Source organism: Sarcophilus harrisii, chromosome 2 (assembly GCF_902635505.1).
Source record: "Sarcophilus harrisii chromosome 2, mSarHar1.11, whole genome shotgun sequence".
Classification (NCBI taxonomy): Eukaryota; Metazoa; Chordata; class Mammalia; order Dasyuromorphia; family Dasyuridae; genus Sarcophilus; species Sarcophilus harrisii.
Window position 1 is genome coordinate 225,608,762 of NC_045427.1, and position 19,676 is coordinate 225,628,437.

The window sequence follows — 19,676 nt, forward strand, 5'->3', positions numbered from 1 at the left end:
CTCCTTGGGGCAGCTAGTTAGTACAGTAGATAGAACACCAGCCCTGAAGTCAGGAAAACCCAAGTTCAAATGTGGCCTCAGATACTTATCACTTCCTAGTTGTGAGATCCTGGGCAAGTCATTTTACCCCAATTGCCTCAGGAAAGAAAAAAAAAAAAGAGCTCTCCTTCTGGACCTTTTCTGTCAATTGCAACATAATTCTCCAGTTCTCCTTGCATGCAATAGGTATCTATTGAACAAAAAACTGAATTGGAATTTTTTACTCCTCCTCCTGTTTCCTTTAATGTCACTCCACTGTTACTTCTTATCTGTCCCACTGCCTGCATCTTTCTCCAGGCCCTCATCACCCCATGACTGTATGTACCACTTTGATGAATGCCTAACAGATCTCCCTGAAATAATACTTTCAGACATGTCTTCCTAAAAAGGTTCAAATACTGGCTTACTACCCAAGAGACTCTGGTCACTTTCCTTCTATTTCTCTTCTATTCAATGAGGGGTTTGAACACTAGAAGAATAAGTAAAAAGTATTTACTCTTTGATGTAAGGAAACCACTTCAAGGTATATACCTCAAGACTAAAGATAGAAAAGTCCCATCTGCACTTTTTGTGGTAGTAAGCAACTGGAAGCAGAATGGTTACCCTTTGACTAGGGAGGGAGTGCAGCTGTCCAAATTGTGGTATATGATCATAGCAGAATATATAAGATTGTAAGAAATGACAAATGTGAAGGACTTGGAGAAAATTGGTATGAACTAAAGCACAAGAAAGTAAGCAGAACCAGTGGAATAATTTCCACAATGACCATACAATGTCAAGGGAAACAACACTGAAAGAAATAGGAACTGTCACACACCACTGCCTGTGACTAATGACTTCAGAGGTCTGATGCAGGTGCATGCTTCTCTCCTTTCAGAGAAGAGGTAGAAGAGCAGAAGTGTGGGATGAAGCTCATGCTGTCAGACATGGCTAATGTGTGTATTTGTTTTGTTTCCTGAACTTTCTCTTTACTTGGTAGAGTTTTACTGAGTTGCGTATGTGTGTGGAGGATAGGGGGTGCAGAGGGAGAGGATCATCAGGAAGTAGACAGTAATATTAAAAAGTCATCAATAAAACATTTAACTGAAAATAAAAACAGCACATTAAAAGGAGTATGGACCAAACCAGAGGTTAACTTTTTTTATGTCATGGACTCCTATCAAAGTTTTTTAATGAAACACTTCTCAGAATTGTTTTTAAATGCACAGAATAAACACACAGGATTATTATTGAAATACAACCCTCAAAACTTTAAAAACAAATTCATGATCCTTATGGTAAGAACCCCTGGACCAGATGACCCCTAAGGTTTATTCCAACTCTATATCCTAACTCTAAATCATTAGGGTCTCAAGACCTTTCATAAGGTGACCCCCAAGAACAAAGACCACTTATTAATTATCTACCAGGTACAAAGAACAGTGAGGGAAAACAAGGACAAACAAGAAGGCAGCTCAGAAACAGTGAGTAATAAGAAGTGACTTAAGGAGGCAGCTAGATATATACAGAAATCAGGAAGCTATTTCAGAGATTTAGAATAACTAGAACAGTAAACACTCTGGTAAATAAAAATAGATCTTAAAGATTATCTAGTCCCATTTCTTCATTCTAGAGATGAAGAAAGTGAGATTCAAACTCATGCAGCTGTTACTCCTGTTTATCCTAATGATGCATCAGAGACGATGTCTTAACTCGAGTGTGAATTGGATCTAAGCGAGGCAGTTGCAGAAAGTCAAAAGCCTCACTCAGATTATCGAAGTCCAGTGGCAAGACAGAAGTCGGGACCACTGACGATAGTTTGGGATGTAGTATATTTCCACAGAATTTTCTAAGTCTTACCAAGCTCTAATTACTCCATAACACCTGCTTCAGTTGCCTTTCATGGTCATTGGAACAAATTATTTTCATCTGTGGGAAGGTGGGAGTCTTCATGTGCTTGGGGCAGACATCCCTCTATCTCACCAAAGGATAAGATAGATATCCTCAACCTAGGTTAGCCCATCCTAAATCCTAGTTTAGGGTATAGCTGCTGTGCATGCTACAGCTTCTTGGAGCCACAGGTGAGAGTTGGTTTAAAGATAAACACTGAGGGTGGATGTCATTACTAAAGATGCTAGTCTTCTCTGAACATCCCCTACAACCCTCATACAACTAGTAACTGGCAGAGATAGATTTTATGATTTTTAAATCCAATATTATTTTCACTACACCATATTGCTTTTTGAGAGGGCAGTTCAGAAACAATGAACTACTTAATTTGAAGGAGAGAGCTTATCAGTGTGGACAAAGGAAGCAGACACAGGCAATTTATCGATGGAACTCTGCAGAGGCTGGCCAAGATTCAGGTTGATAATATGGAACATGGGCTCCAGGAGGAAAACGACCTAAAGAAATCTGACTATGCTTAAGCTTGTGCCCACTCTCCTGCTGGGGGAGTCTTTTCCACCAATCTAGCTTTGGTAGAAAATAAAGATTAGCTCCACCTGTAGTCAGGAGACCCATAATTCTGACCCATATTCCCTTACCTTAAATATATTACTTTCTTTGTGCCTCAATTTCATTTGTAAAATGGGTGCTTAGCTTCAATGGCCTCTAAATTCCCATCATATTTTTCTAAAATTATATTCTTATATGACAACAATGGGACAGCTCAGTGGTGCAGTGTATGGAGTGGTGGACTTAAAAATCAATAAGAGTTATCTTCCTGAGTTCAAACCCAGCCCGAGAAAAGCTGTGTGACCCTGGGCAAGTCATTTAATCCTGTTTGCCTCAATTTCCTCAACTGTAAAATGAGCTGGAGAAGGAAATGGCAAAACACTCTGGTATCTTTGCCAAGAAAATCCCAAACAGGGTCATGAACAACAACATGTGATATAGTTGATAGAGTCAGATACAAATGAACAACAACTAGAACAATTACCTATTCACACCCACATCTCTACCCAGAAGAGAAAGGAATGACTCTTCTTTGAGGGGGAGAGGGAGCTGTATAGAATGGGGAGAGGAAGAAAGAGAAAAGAGAAAGGGAGACAGACAGACAGAGGCAGAATCAGAACCAGAGCAGAGAGAGAAAGTCTAAGACAGAATAGCCATGGGTAAAGCAGTAGGCTTGGGTTCTAATTCTAGCTGTTACTCACCAGTTAGATAGTCATGGCTCCTCTTAGCTCTATGTTCTAAATCTAAATGAGCCCTCCTACCACGAGGTTTCTTTCTTATCTCATGAGGGGACGCAATCTCCCGAGGTTTAACAAACAACCTTTCTGCTTTCTACTGAGTGATCTCCGAATAGTCATTTTGGGTAAGGGTCTTCTACATCTCTCACACTTCCAATCCTGGCATTCCATGACTCTAGAGACAGAAGACTGATTACCAGCTAACTTTCCCTCAATCCAACAGGATCTATATGACGACCAAAAAAAAAAAAAAGACAACATTGGAAATGCCAGAAACTAGGGTGCAGGGACCTAAATAGCTAGATGGGGGCTTAATGGCCTCTGGGATACAGAGGCAGCTTTATAATTCTCACTTGCCCATCCCCACCTCAACCCCTGACTTTCACCATTTCCCAAGGGGTGGCTGGGCCATTTGGCATTTAGAAGGCATCTCTGAGCCCCGTCAACCTATTTTCCCTTTCTGATTCCTATTCATCTAGAAATCTTAGTTTCAAATCTAATTAGAGAACAACAGTAACAAAATAAAGGAGATCTGGAACCAAAGGATAGGATGTGGAGGAAATATATACATGTGATTTTTGTTTGTTAGTCCTCCTGCTGAGTTTCAAAGACAGATACTGAGCCAGAAAGGTGGCAGGAAGAAGTAGTAGCTGTTTGACCATAACAAGGCAGGAAGGGAAGCTGTGTCTGATGTCTTCTCTATCAAAATACACCCTCTCCTTCCTGGCCTCAACCCACTTGTCATTCAGAAAATCATCTGATTTAGAACTGGAAGAAACATTAGACAGCATCCAGTACAACTCCCTCATTTAACAGATGAGAAAACTGAGCTCCAGAGAAGTGAGGTTACTTGCTCAAGAACACAGGCAGTAATTAGCAGACCTGGGAATTAAATCTAGCTCCTGACACTAAACCAATCCTCTTTTACTAGAACATGTAAGTTTCACATAATTCCAGGTTTCGAAGGGAACCTGGTCCTGCATTTATCTACTTGCAGTGGTCAAAAGAAATAGCACCTTGGGACAAGAGACTTTACTTTTGTCTCAATAGTTTGTCTTACCCTGCTGGTAATTGAACAAAAAAATAAATAACCCTCCCAGTCCTAAGGAGACACTTGGCTGAGTCACCAACATATTTCCTCTGGATGCTCCTTCCTGCTAGTGTTTCAAATCCCCATGAAACTGAGGGTTGGGCTGGCCTCAGGTCCAGTCATAGGAAAACTTCCTACTGTAGGAAGATAGAAAGCAAGGTGAAATGGGGAACCCAGCTCTTCACTCCCTAGTGACTGAAGCCTAGGTTTCTCATCCCTGAAGAGGCCAAGCATTCTCATAACTACTCCAGATCTGGGCCTGACAGCAAAGGAGGTTTCAACCTTTAAAGGGAAGAAGGGAGGTCAGGTGCCTGAGAGGCTCAGGGTTAGACTTGTGCAAATAGCACAAAACAAACTCTACCCTAGCAAACACCATTCAGGCAGGCCATTAAGAGATGTCCCTCCTATCCCTGTGAAAATTCTCTCATTAGAGAAGAAAAATAAAGTAAGCAATCACCACTCTCATCATCCCCTAACTTCCCTGCCTCTCTCAAGGGTTAGGTAATGTCTGACTGAAAAGCAGAGCAGTCCTGGGACTAATACTGAAGCCTGAGTTTAAAGGTCAGCCTCAGGACTGATCCCCTTCACCTCTATAACAGAAATGACCTAACCTCTTAGGGATCTTAAGAAAAAGGGAATCGGGCTAGAACTAGCTAGCCTTCTTCCTTTTCCATGACTAAAAATCTAACTTATATATGTGGCATCTTAATATATCACTGAATGAATTTCCTTCTCTAAAAAAGAGGGCTTCCACACACTTACAGGCAAAGCTATATATCCTCAAAGCTGCTGAGGATACAGAACAAAATTGAATTAGTCTTACCTCAAATGAATATAGTAGAAGGTAAATAATATAGGCAACTACGTGACACAGTGGATAGAGCATTGGAATAGCTATGTAATGCTGGATAAGACCATTAACTGTGCCTGCCTCAGTTTCCTCATCTGTAAAATGAGCTGGAAAAGGAAATGGAACCCACTCCTGTAACATTGCCAAGAAAACCCCAAATGGGGTCATGAAGAGTGGGACAAGACTGAAATAACTGCACAACTAAGGAGGGAGTGAATATTTAACTGAAAGGAGAGTTGGAAGAGAGTTGGGGAAGGTTTCAAGTAGGAGCTGATAACTAAGTTAAGCCTTTATGACCAAGATTCCCAGAGATGATCTGTGAAGCTGTAATAACATTCTACTAACAGTCTCTTCTAATTATGACACATTCCATGACTCCCATGGTGGGATCATGGTGTCCTCACCATCCCGTGTAGCAGGGGAGCTGATTTTCCCAGCATGTTAACTGTTTGGAGAGTTGAAATGAGATCCAACTGCTGGCCAATATCCTGCCCTTATAGGGTGGCAGTGCAGAAGGAGATTGCACAGCCATGATTATCCTGGACAACTACTTGCTCATTCTGTATCATCACAAAATATACTTGGGGGTAATTAGGTGGCACAATGGATAGAGCACTGACTCTGGAGTAAGGAGGACCCGAACTGAAGTTCTACCTTAGACACCTGACACTTACTAGCTATGTGTTCCTAGACAAGTCACTTAGCCCCAATTGCCTGGCTCCCCTCCAAAAAAATGCTTAAACAACTCTTGACAGATCTTCTGGTTCAACCTCTTAGTTTTATAGGGGACAGGGAGGCCCAGAGAGGGGATAAGAAGTAATCCAGTTTGTTTACCATCCCTACTGGTGTATGTCAGAAAGGTAACTAACAAAGTGTTCCAAAGGGCTTTAAACTTCCCGGGTCATAGATTTCCCATATCCCCAAACATGTCAAAAATAGATGCTCTAAAAGAAATGGGGAAATAATATTTCAAAACTCATCTCCTACTCTGATCTATAGGATTATCTGCAAATACAAGAACTATTTGATCACAAAGTAGTCTCAAGGTCAGGAAAAAAAAGTCATCAGGATGGAGATCTTACTAAAAAAGAATTCAGAGAAACCAGACTAACCAGGGACCAAAAGTCAGGAGCAAGAATGTGCTAACACATTTCTCATTCTAGCTCTGCCCTAGCCTGTCTTCTCTCCCAAATTTATCTTGTTTCTTGGAGTCTAAGACATCAGGTCTGGTGATGAGGTTTGTGAAAACATAACAGCCATTTTTTTATGAACTGGGCCCTTGCTAGGGACTGTACTTGGTGAAATCAGATGCCCAGGTACTTGGGCCGTAGTCAAAGTAAAACAGACAGTAATCAGAAAATTAGGTGAGGGAAGAAAGCAAGTTGGCATTTCCCTTTGGGAGGGTTGGAGAAAGGTCACAGTTCAGGTAGGCTTTAAGGTGGAGAGAACAGCGGTCAGTCACCAGATGACCAAAGTACAGAGTTTGGTGTGTAGCCCTGGGGAAAGGGATATATGCTATTTCTCTAGGGTGGAGAGAGGCAGGAGTTAAGAAGTATTGTGATTAGGCTGGAGAATGAGGCGGAGGGTCACAGCCCAGTGATCACAGAATCTTAGACCAGCTGCTGATAGACAGGACTTCAGGTAACATCTAGTCCAAATTCATTTTAACAAAGAAAACTGATGTTCAAAAAGAACAAAGGACTTGTCAAGGTCATTCATTTAGATAATAGCAGATCTGGGCCTAGGACCAGGGTCTTCTGATTTCCCATTCTATGTTCTTTCCCCTATTCAAAGCTAAAGGTTAGTTAGTGATAAGCAGCCCAGAAGAAGGCTGGGGGCTCCCACCTCATTTATTCAAACATTCATTTATTCTAAGAAACTATTATGCCCAGAACATTGTGCAGAACATTAAGAGATAAGACACAGCCCTTGCCTCACAGAGCTTGAGGAAAAAACCTAGCCTATCTAGAGATTTACGGTTTTCAAAGAACTAATTTTTGTCACAACTACTATGAGGTGGGGACACTGCTATTAGTCTACCTGAGTGATCCTATGAACTTGGGGGAGTCCAGACATGCCTCAGGGCTCCAAAGCTGAATAAGAGGAGCTGTGCCATTAACTGAGCCAGGGCCCTGGCTCTGTGATACCAACCCATGTCCAGGCCTCCTTCTGCACAACAGCTAACACAGACCTCTTATGTACAGTAGGTGCCCAATTAATTTGGATGATGGACCAATGAGGGGGGAAAATGACAAGGCATTTTGCAAACAAAGGACTGTCTCACTGCAGCAGCAGCAACTCTGAGAATTTCAGCTTTGGGCAGGATAGGGAAGGAACTGAGTTTGGCCACCTGACCAAATGTCATGATGTCTTTATTAAAGCACTGCTCCCATCCTCCTCCTCAATTACAGGGGAAGAAATGCAATCATCTAGCTTTTGAAATGTCAGTAGCACCCTGCCAACTTCCTTTTCCCCTCTTAGGTATCACAATCACATCGCTTGAGATTTGCTGGGAGGTAGGCCAGAGAACCCCAGAGGCTTTGAATAAGGAAAAGGGTTAGGCCTGGAGCAAAGGCCAAAGAATGGAGAGGATGGAGGTTCCTCTGGGCACAGGGCTGCAGTCCCCTGGAGGAAGGAAGTAGGGTCCTCAATATAAAGATGGCAAAGCTTTGGAAACCTCTGGGTAGGAAGACCTTGAGGGGGAAAGTAAAAGTACCTAAGAAATGAGTTCATTGGAAGAGGCACTGGGGATGCTGCTGTTGCCCTTGGCTGGAAGGGTGCAATCTGTGATGTGAAAAGAGCCCAGGAGCCAGAGGGAGGCCCAGGGGGTGAGCAGCCCATGGGTGGGGAGTTAGGCAGGGGGGTTAGCTGGGCATAGGGAAAGAAGGGAGGGTTGAGATCTCGGTATAAAGCTGGATGAACTTCAGGCCTTTAGGGGAACAAACCATGAAAGCCCCCCCCCCCCACCTCCAGAGGACGGGGGGGAAAAACAAGGTCTCTCCCACATCCGCCCCCCAGGCTACAGACAGGCACCGGATTCTCCCCGTGCAGGTCACCAAACGCCCCGATCTCTTTGGAGCTGGGGGTCCCGGGGCTGGAAGGAAGGGCCTGCAGGTATTCCACGGCGAGTCCCACCAGATGGCCCAGGGCATCCATCGCCTTCTCCCCGCGAGGTTAATCTAAGGGTTACTGCGGGGGAGAGCTCGGCAGGTCTCTCAGCGGGCCCCCGAGGGCTCGGGGAAGGAACGCTGCGGCGGGAGGGTTCGCGGTCCCTCCCCCGGGAGAGCGCCGGGCGGGGTGGAGGTCGCTGCCCGGGGGTGGGCACGCAGGAGGGGGAGGGGGCTGGGCGAGGTCGGGGGTCCTGACAGGGGCAGGGATGCCGCGCCGGCCGGACAAGGGCCCGGCACCGTCCGGCTGTCCTACCTGGAGAGTAGAGTTGGGCCAGCTCGCGGGCCCCTGCGTGCTGCGCTCCCCAGCGCCGTCCCCCGCCGTCCGCCGCCGCCTCCTCCCCCTCGGGCCCGCGTCCCGGCTCCGAGGGGTCTCCGGGCTCGGGACAGCCGCGCTCGCCGCCTCCCTCCTCCCCGCCGCCCCCGCCGCTCGCCATGGCCTCCCCGCCGCGACCCCTGCCCTGCTCGCTAGCGGCTCAGCAGCTGCGGCCAGCAGAACCGCATGGACCGATCGCGAATCTTAAAGAACTGGAGGGGCCGAAGCGGAGGCGGCGGCGGCGGCGGCGCCGCGACTGGGCCTCGCCCGGGCCCCTGTGCGTCATAGCCAATCGGAGTCCTCGCCACGGGCGGCCCAGCCAATGGAGAGCAAGCTGCGGGCGCGATCGAAAACCTGGCCAATCCGGCGCGTGCGGGTGAGGGAGGGAGGAGGGGCACATCTGGCGCCGCCCCAGGCACATCTGGCGCCCTCCCCCCGCCCCTGGCTGAGTCCGCTCCCCCAGACTCCCTCCCTGCGAGCTCTCCGGGGGTCTCGGGGTGGGGGCTTCCAGCGTGGCCCACGAAAGCCCTGACAACTGCAGAGCCGCAGAGTTGCTGTGACGCCTCGCTCTCCGGCCAAAGGAGAGGCGGCTTTGAACGGCGGGGCTGCTTGTGACCTTGCGCCGGAACCGCGCGGGGCTGCGTTAGGGCTGGAAGCAGAACTCCTCCGGGCAAAGCTGGAAGTCCCTGAGCTAGTGCAGCCCTTGGGCTTGTCGTCCCGTCGCGCCCAGTCCTGGCGACTCCCGGGGCCAGGAACGACCCCGGCGCGCCAGCCGTTCCTTCTGGGCACGCCGTGACGCGCCCAGGACCCTACAGCCGGGGACCGTCCGAGAGCCGGCTCCAGGCCGCGCTCTGCCTCCGGGGCCGCCCCGCCCCCCGCTCTTTGCCGGCCCTCGTTTGCGACGGGTCTCCTCCCCCCCCCCCGCCCCCCCCGCCCCGCCCCGCTCCGCCCCGCCTCCTTCAGGCCTCAGCCCGGGCACGTCGCTTTCGTCTCCATTCCGAGTATTTTATCAAACCCTTCCCAGGCTGGAAGAGAGCTCGGAGACCACCTCTACAGCCCCAAACCCTTATTTTACACACAGAGAGGCGCAGATCCAGGCAGTCCGAGGGACTTGTTTGCCAGCAAATAAGTGACAGGGACTGGTCTAGAGATGTGACATCCTAAGCAAGTCGCTCCTACTGGAGAAGGAAATGGCAAACCGCTCATTGGACTTTGCTTGCCTAGAAAACCTTACTGACGTTATGATCCACAGGTACATACAAAGTCACTTAAAGCCCATTTTTCCCAAACCCTAATCCCCAAACTTATTTTTTCTTAGCTCCGTCATGCTAGGAAAATAAACTCTGGTTTCTTTCCAAACAAAGAAACATTGTAGGGAGCAATTAGTAGGTTCTTGTTCCCCAGTATTGGTTCAGTTATAAACAAGTTTTTGATTGATTGGAGCTGGATTTCCTCAGCTATGAAATAATTATCTCTAAGTATGATACTATTGATGCAAGGAGGACTAAATTTAATTCTATCATGCGAAGAGGCAGGATACAGAATGACATTTGAAGGGCATAGTGCTTCTGAAGGGTGAAGTGCCCCCTCCTGTCTCTTTTTCGGAACTCTTACTTTTGGATCAGTAACACCTAAAGCTGACACTTAACACTTGGGATTAATCAGTTGCTTCTCTTTTCTATGCTTGCTATAAAAGTCCTCTCCTAGTCAATTTATTCCGAGTCACCACATCCAAACCGTTTTGGCTTCATTGTCCTCTAAAGTCAAATCTCTTTTCTAGCTTATATCACCCTCCTCGTTAAGATAAATGGACAATTATCTCTGATTTTTCTGTAGCTTTATCTCTTTCTGTTCTATATTTCAGTTAAAAAGCATTGTCTCAACCTATTCTCTCTGCCCTAAAATTGCCTCCCTCTTTAAACTTGTTTAAACTGTCAACAAGCAAATTCATTAGGGTACTTACTTTGTCCCAGGCACTGTATAAGTAAGGCCTAAGCATACAAAACAAACAAACCCAGTTAAAATATTCCCTGCCTTCAAAGAGTTCACATTCTAATGAATGAGACAACAAATCAACTCCTAGGCTGATATACAAAACCTTTACAGGGTGTGGAAGACAATCAGAATGTAGGAAAAACTAGCACCTGGTAGGGGAGAGGAGAAACTAGGAAAGACCTCCCAGAGAAAGTGGGATTTGAGTTGAAATGAGAGGTGTTGGGAACAGCAAGTGCAAAGACAGAGAAATAGAAGGTTAGCAAATGTTGGCAATGTTAGTGAAACTGCAAGAAGACTGGCATTTATAAATGCAAAAATATTAGATAAAATATTAGCAAAGATATTACAGAAATTTATCATCAAGATAATATGACCAAGTGGCTTAAGGTTAAAAATGAAAGAATGCCAGGCCAATTCAATATCAGGAAAACAATCAGCAAAACTGACCATATCAATAACAAGACTAACAGAAATCATATGATTATCTCAACAATTGCAGAAAAAGCATTTGACAAAATATATCATCCATTCTTTTTTTTTTTTTTTTTTCTATTTTTTTTTTTTTATTTAATAGCCTTTAATTTACAGGATATATACATGGGTAACTTTACAGCATTAACAATTGCCAAACCTCTTGTTCCAATTTTTCACCTCTTACCCCCCCCCCCACCCCCTCCCCTAAATGGCAGGATGACCAGTAGATGTTAAATATATTAAAATATAAATTAGATACACAATAAGTATACATGACCAAAACGTTATTTTGCTGTACAAAAAGAATCAGACTCTGAAATATTGTACAATTAGCTTGTGAAGGAAATCAAAAATGCAGGTGGGCATAAATATAGGGATTGGGAATTCAATGTAATGGTTTTTAGTCATCTCCCAGAGTTCTTTCTCTGGGCGTAGCTGGTTCAGTTCATTACCTGCTCCATTAGAAATGATTTGGTTGATCTCGTTGCTGAGGATGGCCTGATCCATCAGGACTGGTCATCATCTAGTATTGTTGTTGAAGTATATAATGATCTCCTGGTCCTGTATAGCATCCATTCTTAATAAAAACACTAGAGAGTATAGGAATAAATGGAATTTTCTTTAAAATGATAAGTATCAACTGTCTGAAATCATGAGCAAGCTTTAGATATAATGGGGATACGATAAAAGCATTCCCAATATGACCAGAGGTGAAACAAGGATGCTCATTATCACCACTATTTTTCAGTATTGTATTAGAAATGTTAGCTTTAGCAATGAGAAGAAAAAGAAATCCAAAGACTTAGAGTAGGCAATGAAGAAACAAAACAATCACTCTTGGCAGATAATATAATGCTATATTTAGAGAATTTTAAAGAATCAATGAAACTTGAGAAACTTGAAACAATTAGCAACTTTAGCAAAGTTGCAAGATATAAAATAAATCCATATAAATCATTGGCATTTCTATATATTATCAATAAAGCTCAGCAGCAAGAGATAAAAAGAGAAATTCCATTTAAAACAGCTGAAGACTATAACATATTTAGGAATCTAACTGCCAAGACAAATGCAGAAAATGAACACTTTTCATATAAATGAAATTAGACCTAAACAAATGAAAAAATATGAATTGCTCATGGATAGGTCAAGCTAATGTAATAAAAATGACAATTCTACCTAATTCAGTGCCACATCAATCAAACCACTGAAAATTTATTTTATAAAGCTAGAAAATATAATAACAAAATTAATCTGGAAGAACAAAAGGTCAAGAATATCAAGGGAATTAATGAAAAAAAAATGCAAAGGAAAGCAACCTAGCCATGCCAGACCTAAAACTGAATTGTAAAGCAGCAGTCATCAAAACCATTTGGTTCTGGCTAAGAAATAAAGTGGTGGATCAGTGGAATATATTAGGTACACAAGACACAATGGTAAATGACTATAGTAATCTACTGTTTGTTAAATCCAAAGATTCCAGCTTCTGGAATAAGATCTACTATTTGACAAAAATTGTTAGAAAAACTGGAAAATAGTATGGCAGAAATTAGGCAGAGACCAACATCTCATACCCCATACCAAGATAAGGTCAAAATAGGTATCATGATTTAGACATAAAGGTGATATTATAAGCAAATTAAGAGAGAAAGGGATAATTTACCTGTCAAATCTTTGGAGAAGGGAGGAATTTATGACCAAAGAAGAGATAGAAAATGTTATGAAATACAAAATGGATAATTTTGATTACATTACATTAAGGAATTTTTGCACAAGCAAAACTAATGCAACCAAGATTAGAAGGGAAGCAGAAATCTGTGAAACAATTAAAAAAATTTTTTTTAATAGCCTTTTATTTACAGGTTATATGTATGGGTAACTTTACAGCATTGACAATTGCCAAACCTCTTGTTCCAATTTTTCCCCTCCTTCCCCCCACCCCCTCCCCCAGATGGCAGGATGACCAGTAGATATTAAATATATTAAAATATAAATTAGATACACAATAAGTATACATGACCAAACCATTATTTTGCTATACAAAAAGAATCAGACTCTGAAATAGTAGACAATTAGCCTGTGAAGGAAATCAAAAATGCAGGTGGGCAAAAATATAGGGATTGGGAATTCTATGTAATGGTTTTTAGTCATCTCCCAGAGTTCTTTCTCTGGGCATAGCTGGTTGAGTTCATTACTGCTCCATCAACCAATTGCAATTGATTTGGTTGATCTCATTGCTAAGGATGGCCAGGTCCATCAGAATTGGTCATCATATAGTATTGTTGTTGAAGTATATGATGATTTCCTGGTCCTGCTCATTTCACTCAGCATCAATTCATGTAAGTCTCTCCAGGCCTTTCTGAAATCATCCTGTTGGTCATTTCTTGCCGAACAATAATATTCCGTAATATTCATATAACACAATTTATTCAGCCATTCTCCAATTGATGAACATCAACTCATTTTCCAGTTTCTGGTCACTACAAAAAGGGCTACCACAAACGTTTGTGCACATACAGGTCCCTTTCCCTTCTTTATGATCTCTTTGGGATATAAGCCCAGTAGTAACATTGCTGGATCAAAGGGTATGCACAGTTTGATAACTTTTTGAGCACAGTTCCAAACTGCTCTCCAGAATGGTGGGATGTATTCACAATTCCACCAACAATGTATTGGTGTCCCTGTTTTCCCACATCCCCTCCAACATACCGCATTATCTTTCCCTGTCATTGTGAAACAATTTTTACAGCCAATTTTTTTTTTATGATCAAGGCCTCATTTCTTTTTTTTTTTTTTAATTTAAAAAAATTTTTTAATTAAAGCTTTTTTATTTTTTTAGGTTTTATTTACAAAACATATGCATGGACAATTTTTCAACATTGATCCTTGCAAATCCTTCTGTTCCAAATTATTCCCTCCTTACCCCCACCCCCTCCCTTAGATGGCAGGTAGTCTAATACATGTTAAATATGTTAAAATATATGTTAAATCCAATATATGTATACATATTTATATAGTTATCTTGCTGCACAAGAAAAATAGGATCAAGAAGGAAAAAAAACTGGGAAAGAAAACAAAATGCAAGAGAACAACAGAAAGAGTGAGAATGCTGTGTGGTGATCCATATTCAGCTTCTATGGCCCTCTCTCTGGGTATAGCTGGCTCTCTTCATCACTGAACAATTGGAATTGATTTGAATCATACCATTGTTGAAGAGAGCCATGTCCATCAGAATTGATCATCATATAGTCTTGTTGTTGCCATGTATAATGATCTGGTTCTGCTCATTTCACTTAGCATCAGTTCATGTAAGTTTCTCCAGGCCTCTCTGAAATCATCCTGCTGTGATCTTATAGAACAATAGTATTCCATAAAAAGGCCTCATTTCAATAATATATAGAGAACTGAATCAAATTTATAAGAATACAAGTCATTCCCCAACTGATAAATGGTCAAAGGATATGAATAGCAATTTTCAGATAAAGAAATTAAATTGGCTAAGACTATGGGAAAAGATAATGATAAATGTTGAAGGGGATATGGAAAATTGACATTGTTGGTGTGTACTTATTCAACCATTCTGGAGAACAATTTGGAAGTAAGCACAAAGAGCTATGAAATTGTGATTTAGTTGTGCCACTATTGGGTCTGTATTCCAAAGAGATCATAAAAGAGGGAAAAAGATCTACATGTGCAAAAATGTTTGTAGCAGCTCTTATTGTAGTGGAAAGGAATTGGAAATCGAGAGGATGCCCATCAGAGAATGGCTGAATGAGTTATAATATATGAATGCTATAGAATATTATTGTTCTATAAGAAATGATCAGCAGGCAGATTTCAGAAAAGACTGAAAAGATTTACATGAACTGATGCTGAGTGAAGTGAGCAGGACCAGAACATTGTGCACAGCAATAACAAAATTATGGGATGATCAATTATGAAAGACTTAGATCTTCTCAGTGGTTCAATGATCCAAGGCAATCCCAATAAACTCTGAATAGAAAACACCATCTGCATCCAGAAAAAGAATTGTTACACAGTAACAGAACATCGTGGAATGCTGAAAGCCCTAACTTCAAATCCTGCCCCTAATTATTAGTTGCCTACTGTTGAACAAGTCACAACTTAAGGAAAAGTCTGTTTCTTCATCTGTAAAATAAAGATATTTGTTGACATCAGGGGTTCTTAACGTGGTATCTAAGAATTGCCTCTAGAGATGGCAAAGAAATCTATGATAGTATTGACTTTCTGTAGGAGGTGGTATTTGAGATAAGTTTTGAAGAAAACTAGCTAGTTTTTAAGAAGGGTAGTGAAGAGATAGTGTTGTTAGATAATTGTGCATTTGAATTACAAAGAAAGAACTGAAGGAGCCTGAATGCGGATCAAAACATCCAATTTTTCACTTTCTTTTTTTCCCCATTTTTTTCTTTCATGCCTAATATGGAAATGTATTTTACGTGATTATACATATATAATTTATATCAAATTGCTTACCATTTTAGGAAGAAGGGAGGGAGAAAATTTGGAACTCAAATTTTTTTTTAAAAAAAGAATGTTAAGGGGCAGGTAGATGGCACAGTGAATAGAGCATCAGCCTTGAAACCAGGAGGACCTGGGTTCAAATTTGACCTCAGACACTTAACACTTCCTAGCTGTGTGACCTTGGACAAGTCACTTAAACCCAAGTGCCTCAGCAAAAAAAAAAAAAAAAAAAAAAAAAATACATTTGATCTCTTCTATGCATTTAAATCTCATACTGCATTAAAGTAATCTAAGCATACATCTTTCTCTCAGCTAATTGTAAACAACTTGTGGGCAGTAACCATGGTGTTTTTCACCTTTGTTCCAGCACTAAATATAGTAGGAATTTAATCAACGTTTGCTGAATTGTGGTAAGTAGAGTTTCTTACTAACCTTTTGCATGAGAACAAAGGAATAGGATTGATTAGGATTTATTGCGGAGTAAAATCTTAGAGATTGCTTCCTCCAGCTTCTTCATTTTATAGATAAGAAAACAGGTTCAGATCGGAATCTACTCAAAAGCCATTGGGGGAGTAGAACTTAGATTCCAACTCAGATCTTCTGATACCAAATTTCGTGATCTTTTAAACTATATCTCCTTGGCTCTCCCAGCCCCAGCACAAAACTTTTCCTTGCTCGTGGTAGGAGCTCAATAAAAGCTGCATTGACCCAAAGGATTCAGTAATATGTTACAATCTTATTTTTTCCTACGTCAGAATAACTGGTGAAACCAGTAAGGAAAAAAACAACACGAAGTTTGTTTTTTGTTTTTGTTTTTTTTTAATCAAGTGTAAAAAAACCCCATTTAGCCAATGTCATGTTTCACTTTTCAGCTTAATGTAAAAGTCAGCCAGTCAGTCAATTAGCATTTATTAAATGTTAACTATATGCCAGGCAAACACAGTGTCTGATAAATATAAAACGATACCAAAAAAGAAATACAAAGTGAATATAAAGAAAGACAAAAATAACTCCTGCCTTCAAGGACCTCACAATTTAAAGAGGGAGACAACATGTAAATAACTGTGTACAAATAAAATATCAACAGGATTATTTAATAGATAGTCTCAGAGAGAAGGCGTTAAGATTAAAGAACACTAGGGGAATTTTCTTACCAAAAGAGAGACTTTAGCTAAGGCTTGAAGGAAGCCAGAGATGCCAGGAGGTAGAGATGAGGAGGGAGTAAATTCCAGGCATATAGAACTGCCAGTGAAAAAACTTGGAGATGGGAGGAATTGGGAGTTAGAACCCCAAGGAGGTCAGTATTATTACATAGCAAAGAATGTGAAGTAAATTAAGGTAGAAGAAGCTTGGGCAGGTCTGAAGGGCCAGGTTATGAAGGATTTTGAAAGCCAAACAGAGGATTTTACATTTGATCCTTCAAGAGATTAAGAGTTTATAGAAGACAAAGGGACTGATAAAACCTTTTGTAGTAGGAGCTTATACATCATGAAGTTTATTTCTATTTCCAGAGAAACTTCTTCCCAGGACTAACTCATTCTACAAGTTTTTTAAGGACAGGGTGATGTTTGATAGCTTTTTTGTTTTGTTTTATTTTGTTTTTTTTTTTATTGTGAGATCACTTTAGCCCTTGGTCCAGGAATAAAAGTTTTACAGATATGGTACATTTGTGTTATTAATGACTGACTGCTTGACTCTCTAAATCAGAAACAGTGAAATCTCTAATTTCTTTTGACAATGTGCTATTGGGGTGATCAAACTTAATGAAGGAAATAGTGGAGATGGAGGTTTTAGGGAAGTCCTTAAAATGACTAGGGGGAAATCAATTGATAAATGGTCAAAGGATATAAGCAGACAATTTTCAGATGAAAAAATTAAAGCCATTTCTAATAATGTGAAAAAAATGCTCTAAATCACTCTTGATGAGACAAATGCAAACTAAGATAATTCTAAGATACTACTTTACACTTCTCTTCACACTGGTCAAGATGACAGGAAAAGATAATGATAAATGTTGGAGGGGGGATGTGGGAAAACTGGGATATTAATGTATTGTTGGTGGAGTTGTGAAATGATCCAACCTTTTTAGAGAACAATTTGGAACTATGCCTAAAGGGCTATCAAACTGTGTATACCCTTTGATCTAACAGTGTCTCTACAGGGTCTGAATCCCAAAGAGATCATAAAAGAGGGAAAAGGACCCACATGTGCACAAATATTTGTAGCAGCCCTTTGTGTAGTGGCAAAGATCTGAAAACTGAGTGGATGCCCATCAATTGTTGTATGTCATGCTATATGAATTTAATGGAATATTATTGTTCTATAAGAAATGATGAGTAGGCAGATTTCAGAAAAGCCTGAAAAATTACATGAACTGATGCTAATTGAAGTGAGCAGAACCAAGAGAACATTGTACATAGTAACAGCATATATCATGATCAACTGTGATGGACTTGACTCTTTTCAACAATGAGGTGACTGAAGGTAAATTCAACAGACTTGGAATGGAAAGTGCCATCCTTATGCAGAGAGAGCTATGAAGACTGAATGTGATCAAAGCATAGTATTTTTACTATTGTTGTTTTGGTTGTTGTTTGTTTGCTTATTTTTTCTCTTTCTTATGTTTTTTTTTTAATTTTGTCTGATTTTTTTTTTGTGCTGTATGATGAATATCAACATATGTTAGAAGAATTGAACATATTGGATTGTTTGCTTTCTTGAGGAAGAGGGAAGGGGAAGAGAATGTTGCAAAAGTGAATGTTGAAAACTATCTTTGCATATATTTGGGGGAGAAATACTATTTAAAAATTTAAAAAAAGTGATTAGGGGGATTGATGGCATAATAGAGTACCTACCCTAGAATCAGGAAGAATCATCTTTATGAGTTCAAATATGGCCTCAGATACTTACTACCTACATGATCCTGGGTAAATCACTTAATCCTATTTACTTCAGTTCCTCATCTGTTAAATGAGCTGGACAAAGAAATGGCAAAAGCACTCCAGTATTTTTGTCAAGAAAATACCAAATGGGATCATGGAGAGTCAACTACATACAATTAAAATGGTTGAACAACAACAAAGAGTATAAGAGGGAAGCCCTTTTTAAAATTTTTATTTTTATTTAATAGCCTTTTATTTACAGGTTATATGCATGGGTAACTTTACAGCATTAACAATTGCTAAACCTCTTGTTCCAATTTTTCACCTCTTACCCCCCTCCCCTAGATGGCAGGATGACTAGTAGATGTTAAATACATTAAAATATAAATTAGATACACAATAAGTATACATGACCAAAATGTTATTTTGCTGTACAAAAAGAATCAGACTTTGAAATATTGTACAATTAGCTTGTGAAGGAAATCAAAAATGCAGGTGTGCATAAATATAGGGATTGGGAATTCAATGTAATGGTTTTTAGTCATCTCCTAGAGTTCTTTCTCTGGGCGTAGCTGGTTCAGTTCATTACTGCTCCATTGGAAATGATTTGGTTGATCTCGTTGCTGAGGATGGCCAGGTCCATCAGAACTGGTCATCATATAATATTGTTGTTGAAGTATATAATGATCTCCTGGTCCTGCTCATTTCACTCAGCATCAGTTCGTGTAAGTCTCTCCAGGCCTTTCTGAAATCATCCTGTTGGTCATTTCTTACAGAACAGTAATATTCCATAATATTCATATACCACAATTTATTCAGCCATTCTCCAACTGATGGACATCCATTCAGTTTCCAGTTTCTAGCCACTACAAAAAGGACTGCCACAAACATTCGTGCACATACAGGTCCCTTTGAGGGAAGCCCTTTTTAAGGGAAGTATCATGGTATAATTGATGAGATACAATTAAGTTAGGAAGGTGTGAAGTCTTCTGGAATGAATTCATAGCCTCAAACCATCTTCAAGTCAAAGGACAAAGCTTTATTGTGAAATTTAACAAGCTGACAAAATTCCTAATGAACTCAAAATTTTTTTTTCTTTTTTTTTTTATTTAATAGCTTTTTATTTACAGGATATATGCATGGGTAACTTTACAGCATTAACAATTGCCAAACCTCTTGTTCCAATTTTTCACCTCTTACCCCCCCCC

At 41.0% G+C, this 19,676-nt stretch overlaps 1 protein-coding gene across 1 annotated transcript in view; it reads right to left on the minus strand.

Moving 5' to 3' along the window:
* LOC100934390 (transmembrane protein 189) overlaps positions 1–8,771 on the minus strand; it is a 31,344-nt gene extending 22,573 nt beyond the window's left edge. The window contains exon 1 of the mRNA XM_031951620.1: positions 8,576–8,771. Coding sequence (XP_031807480.1) covers positions 8,576–8,756 — 181 coding nt within the window. The 5' untranslated portion in view covers positions 8,757–8,771. The remainder of the gene's footprint in view (positions 1–8,575) is intronic.
* Positions 8,772–19,676: the final 10,905 nt, after the last annotated feature.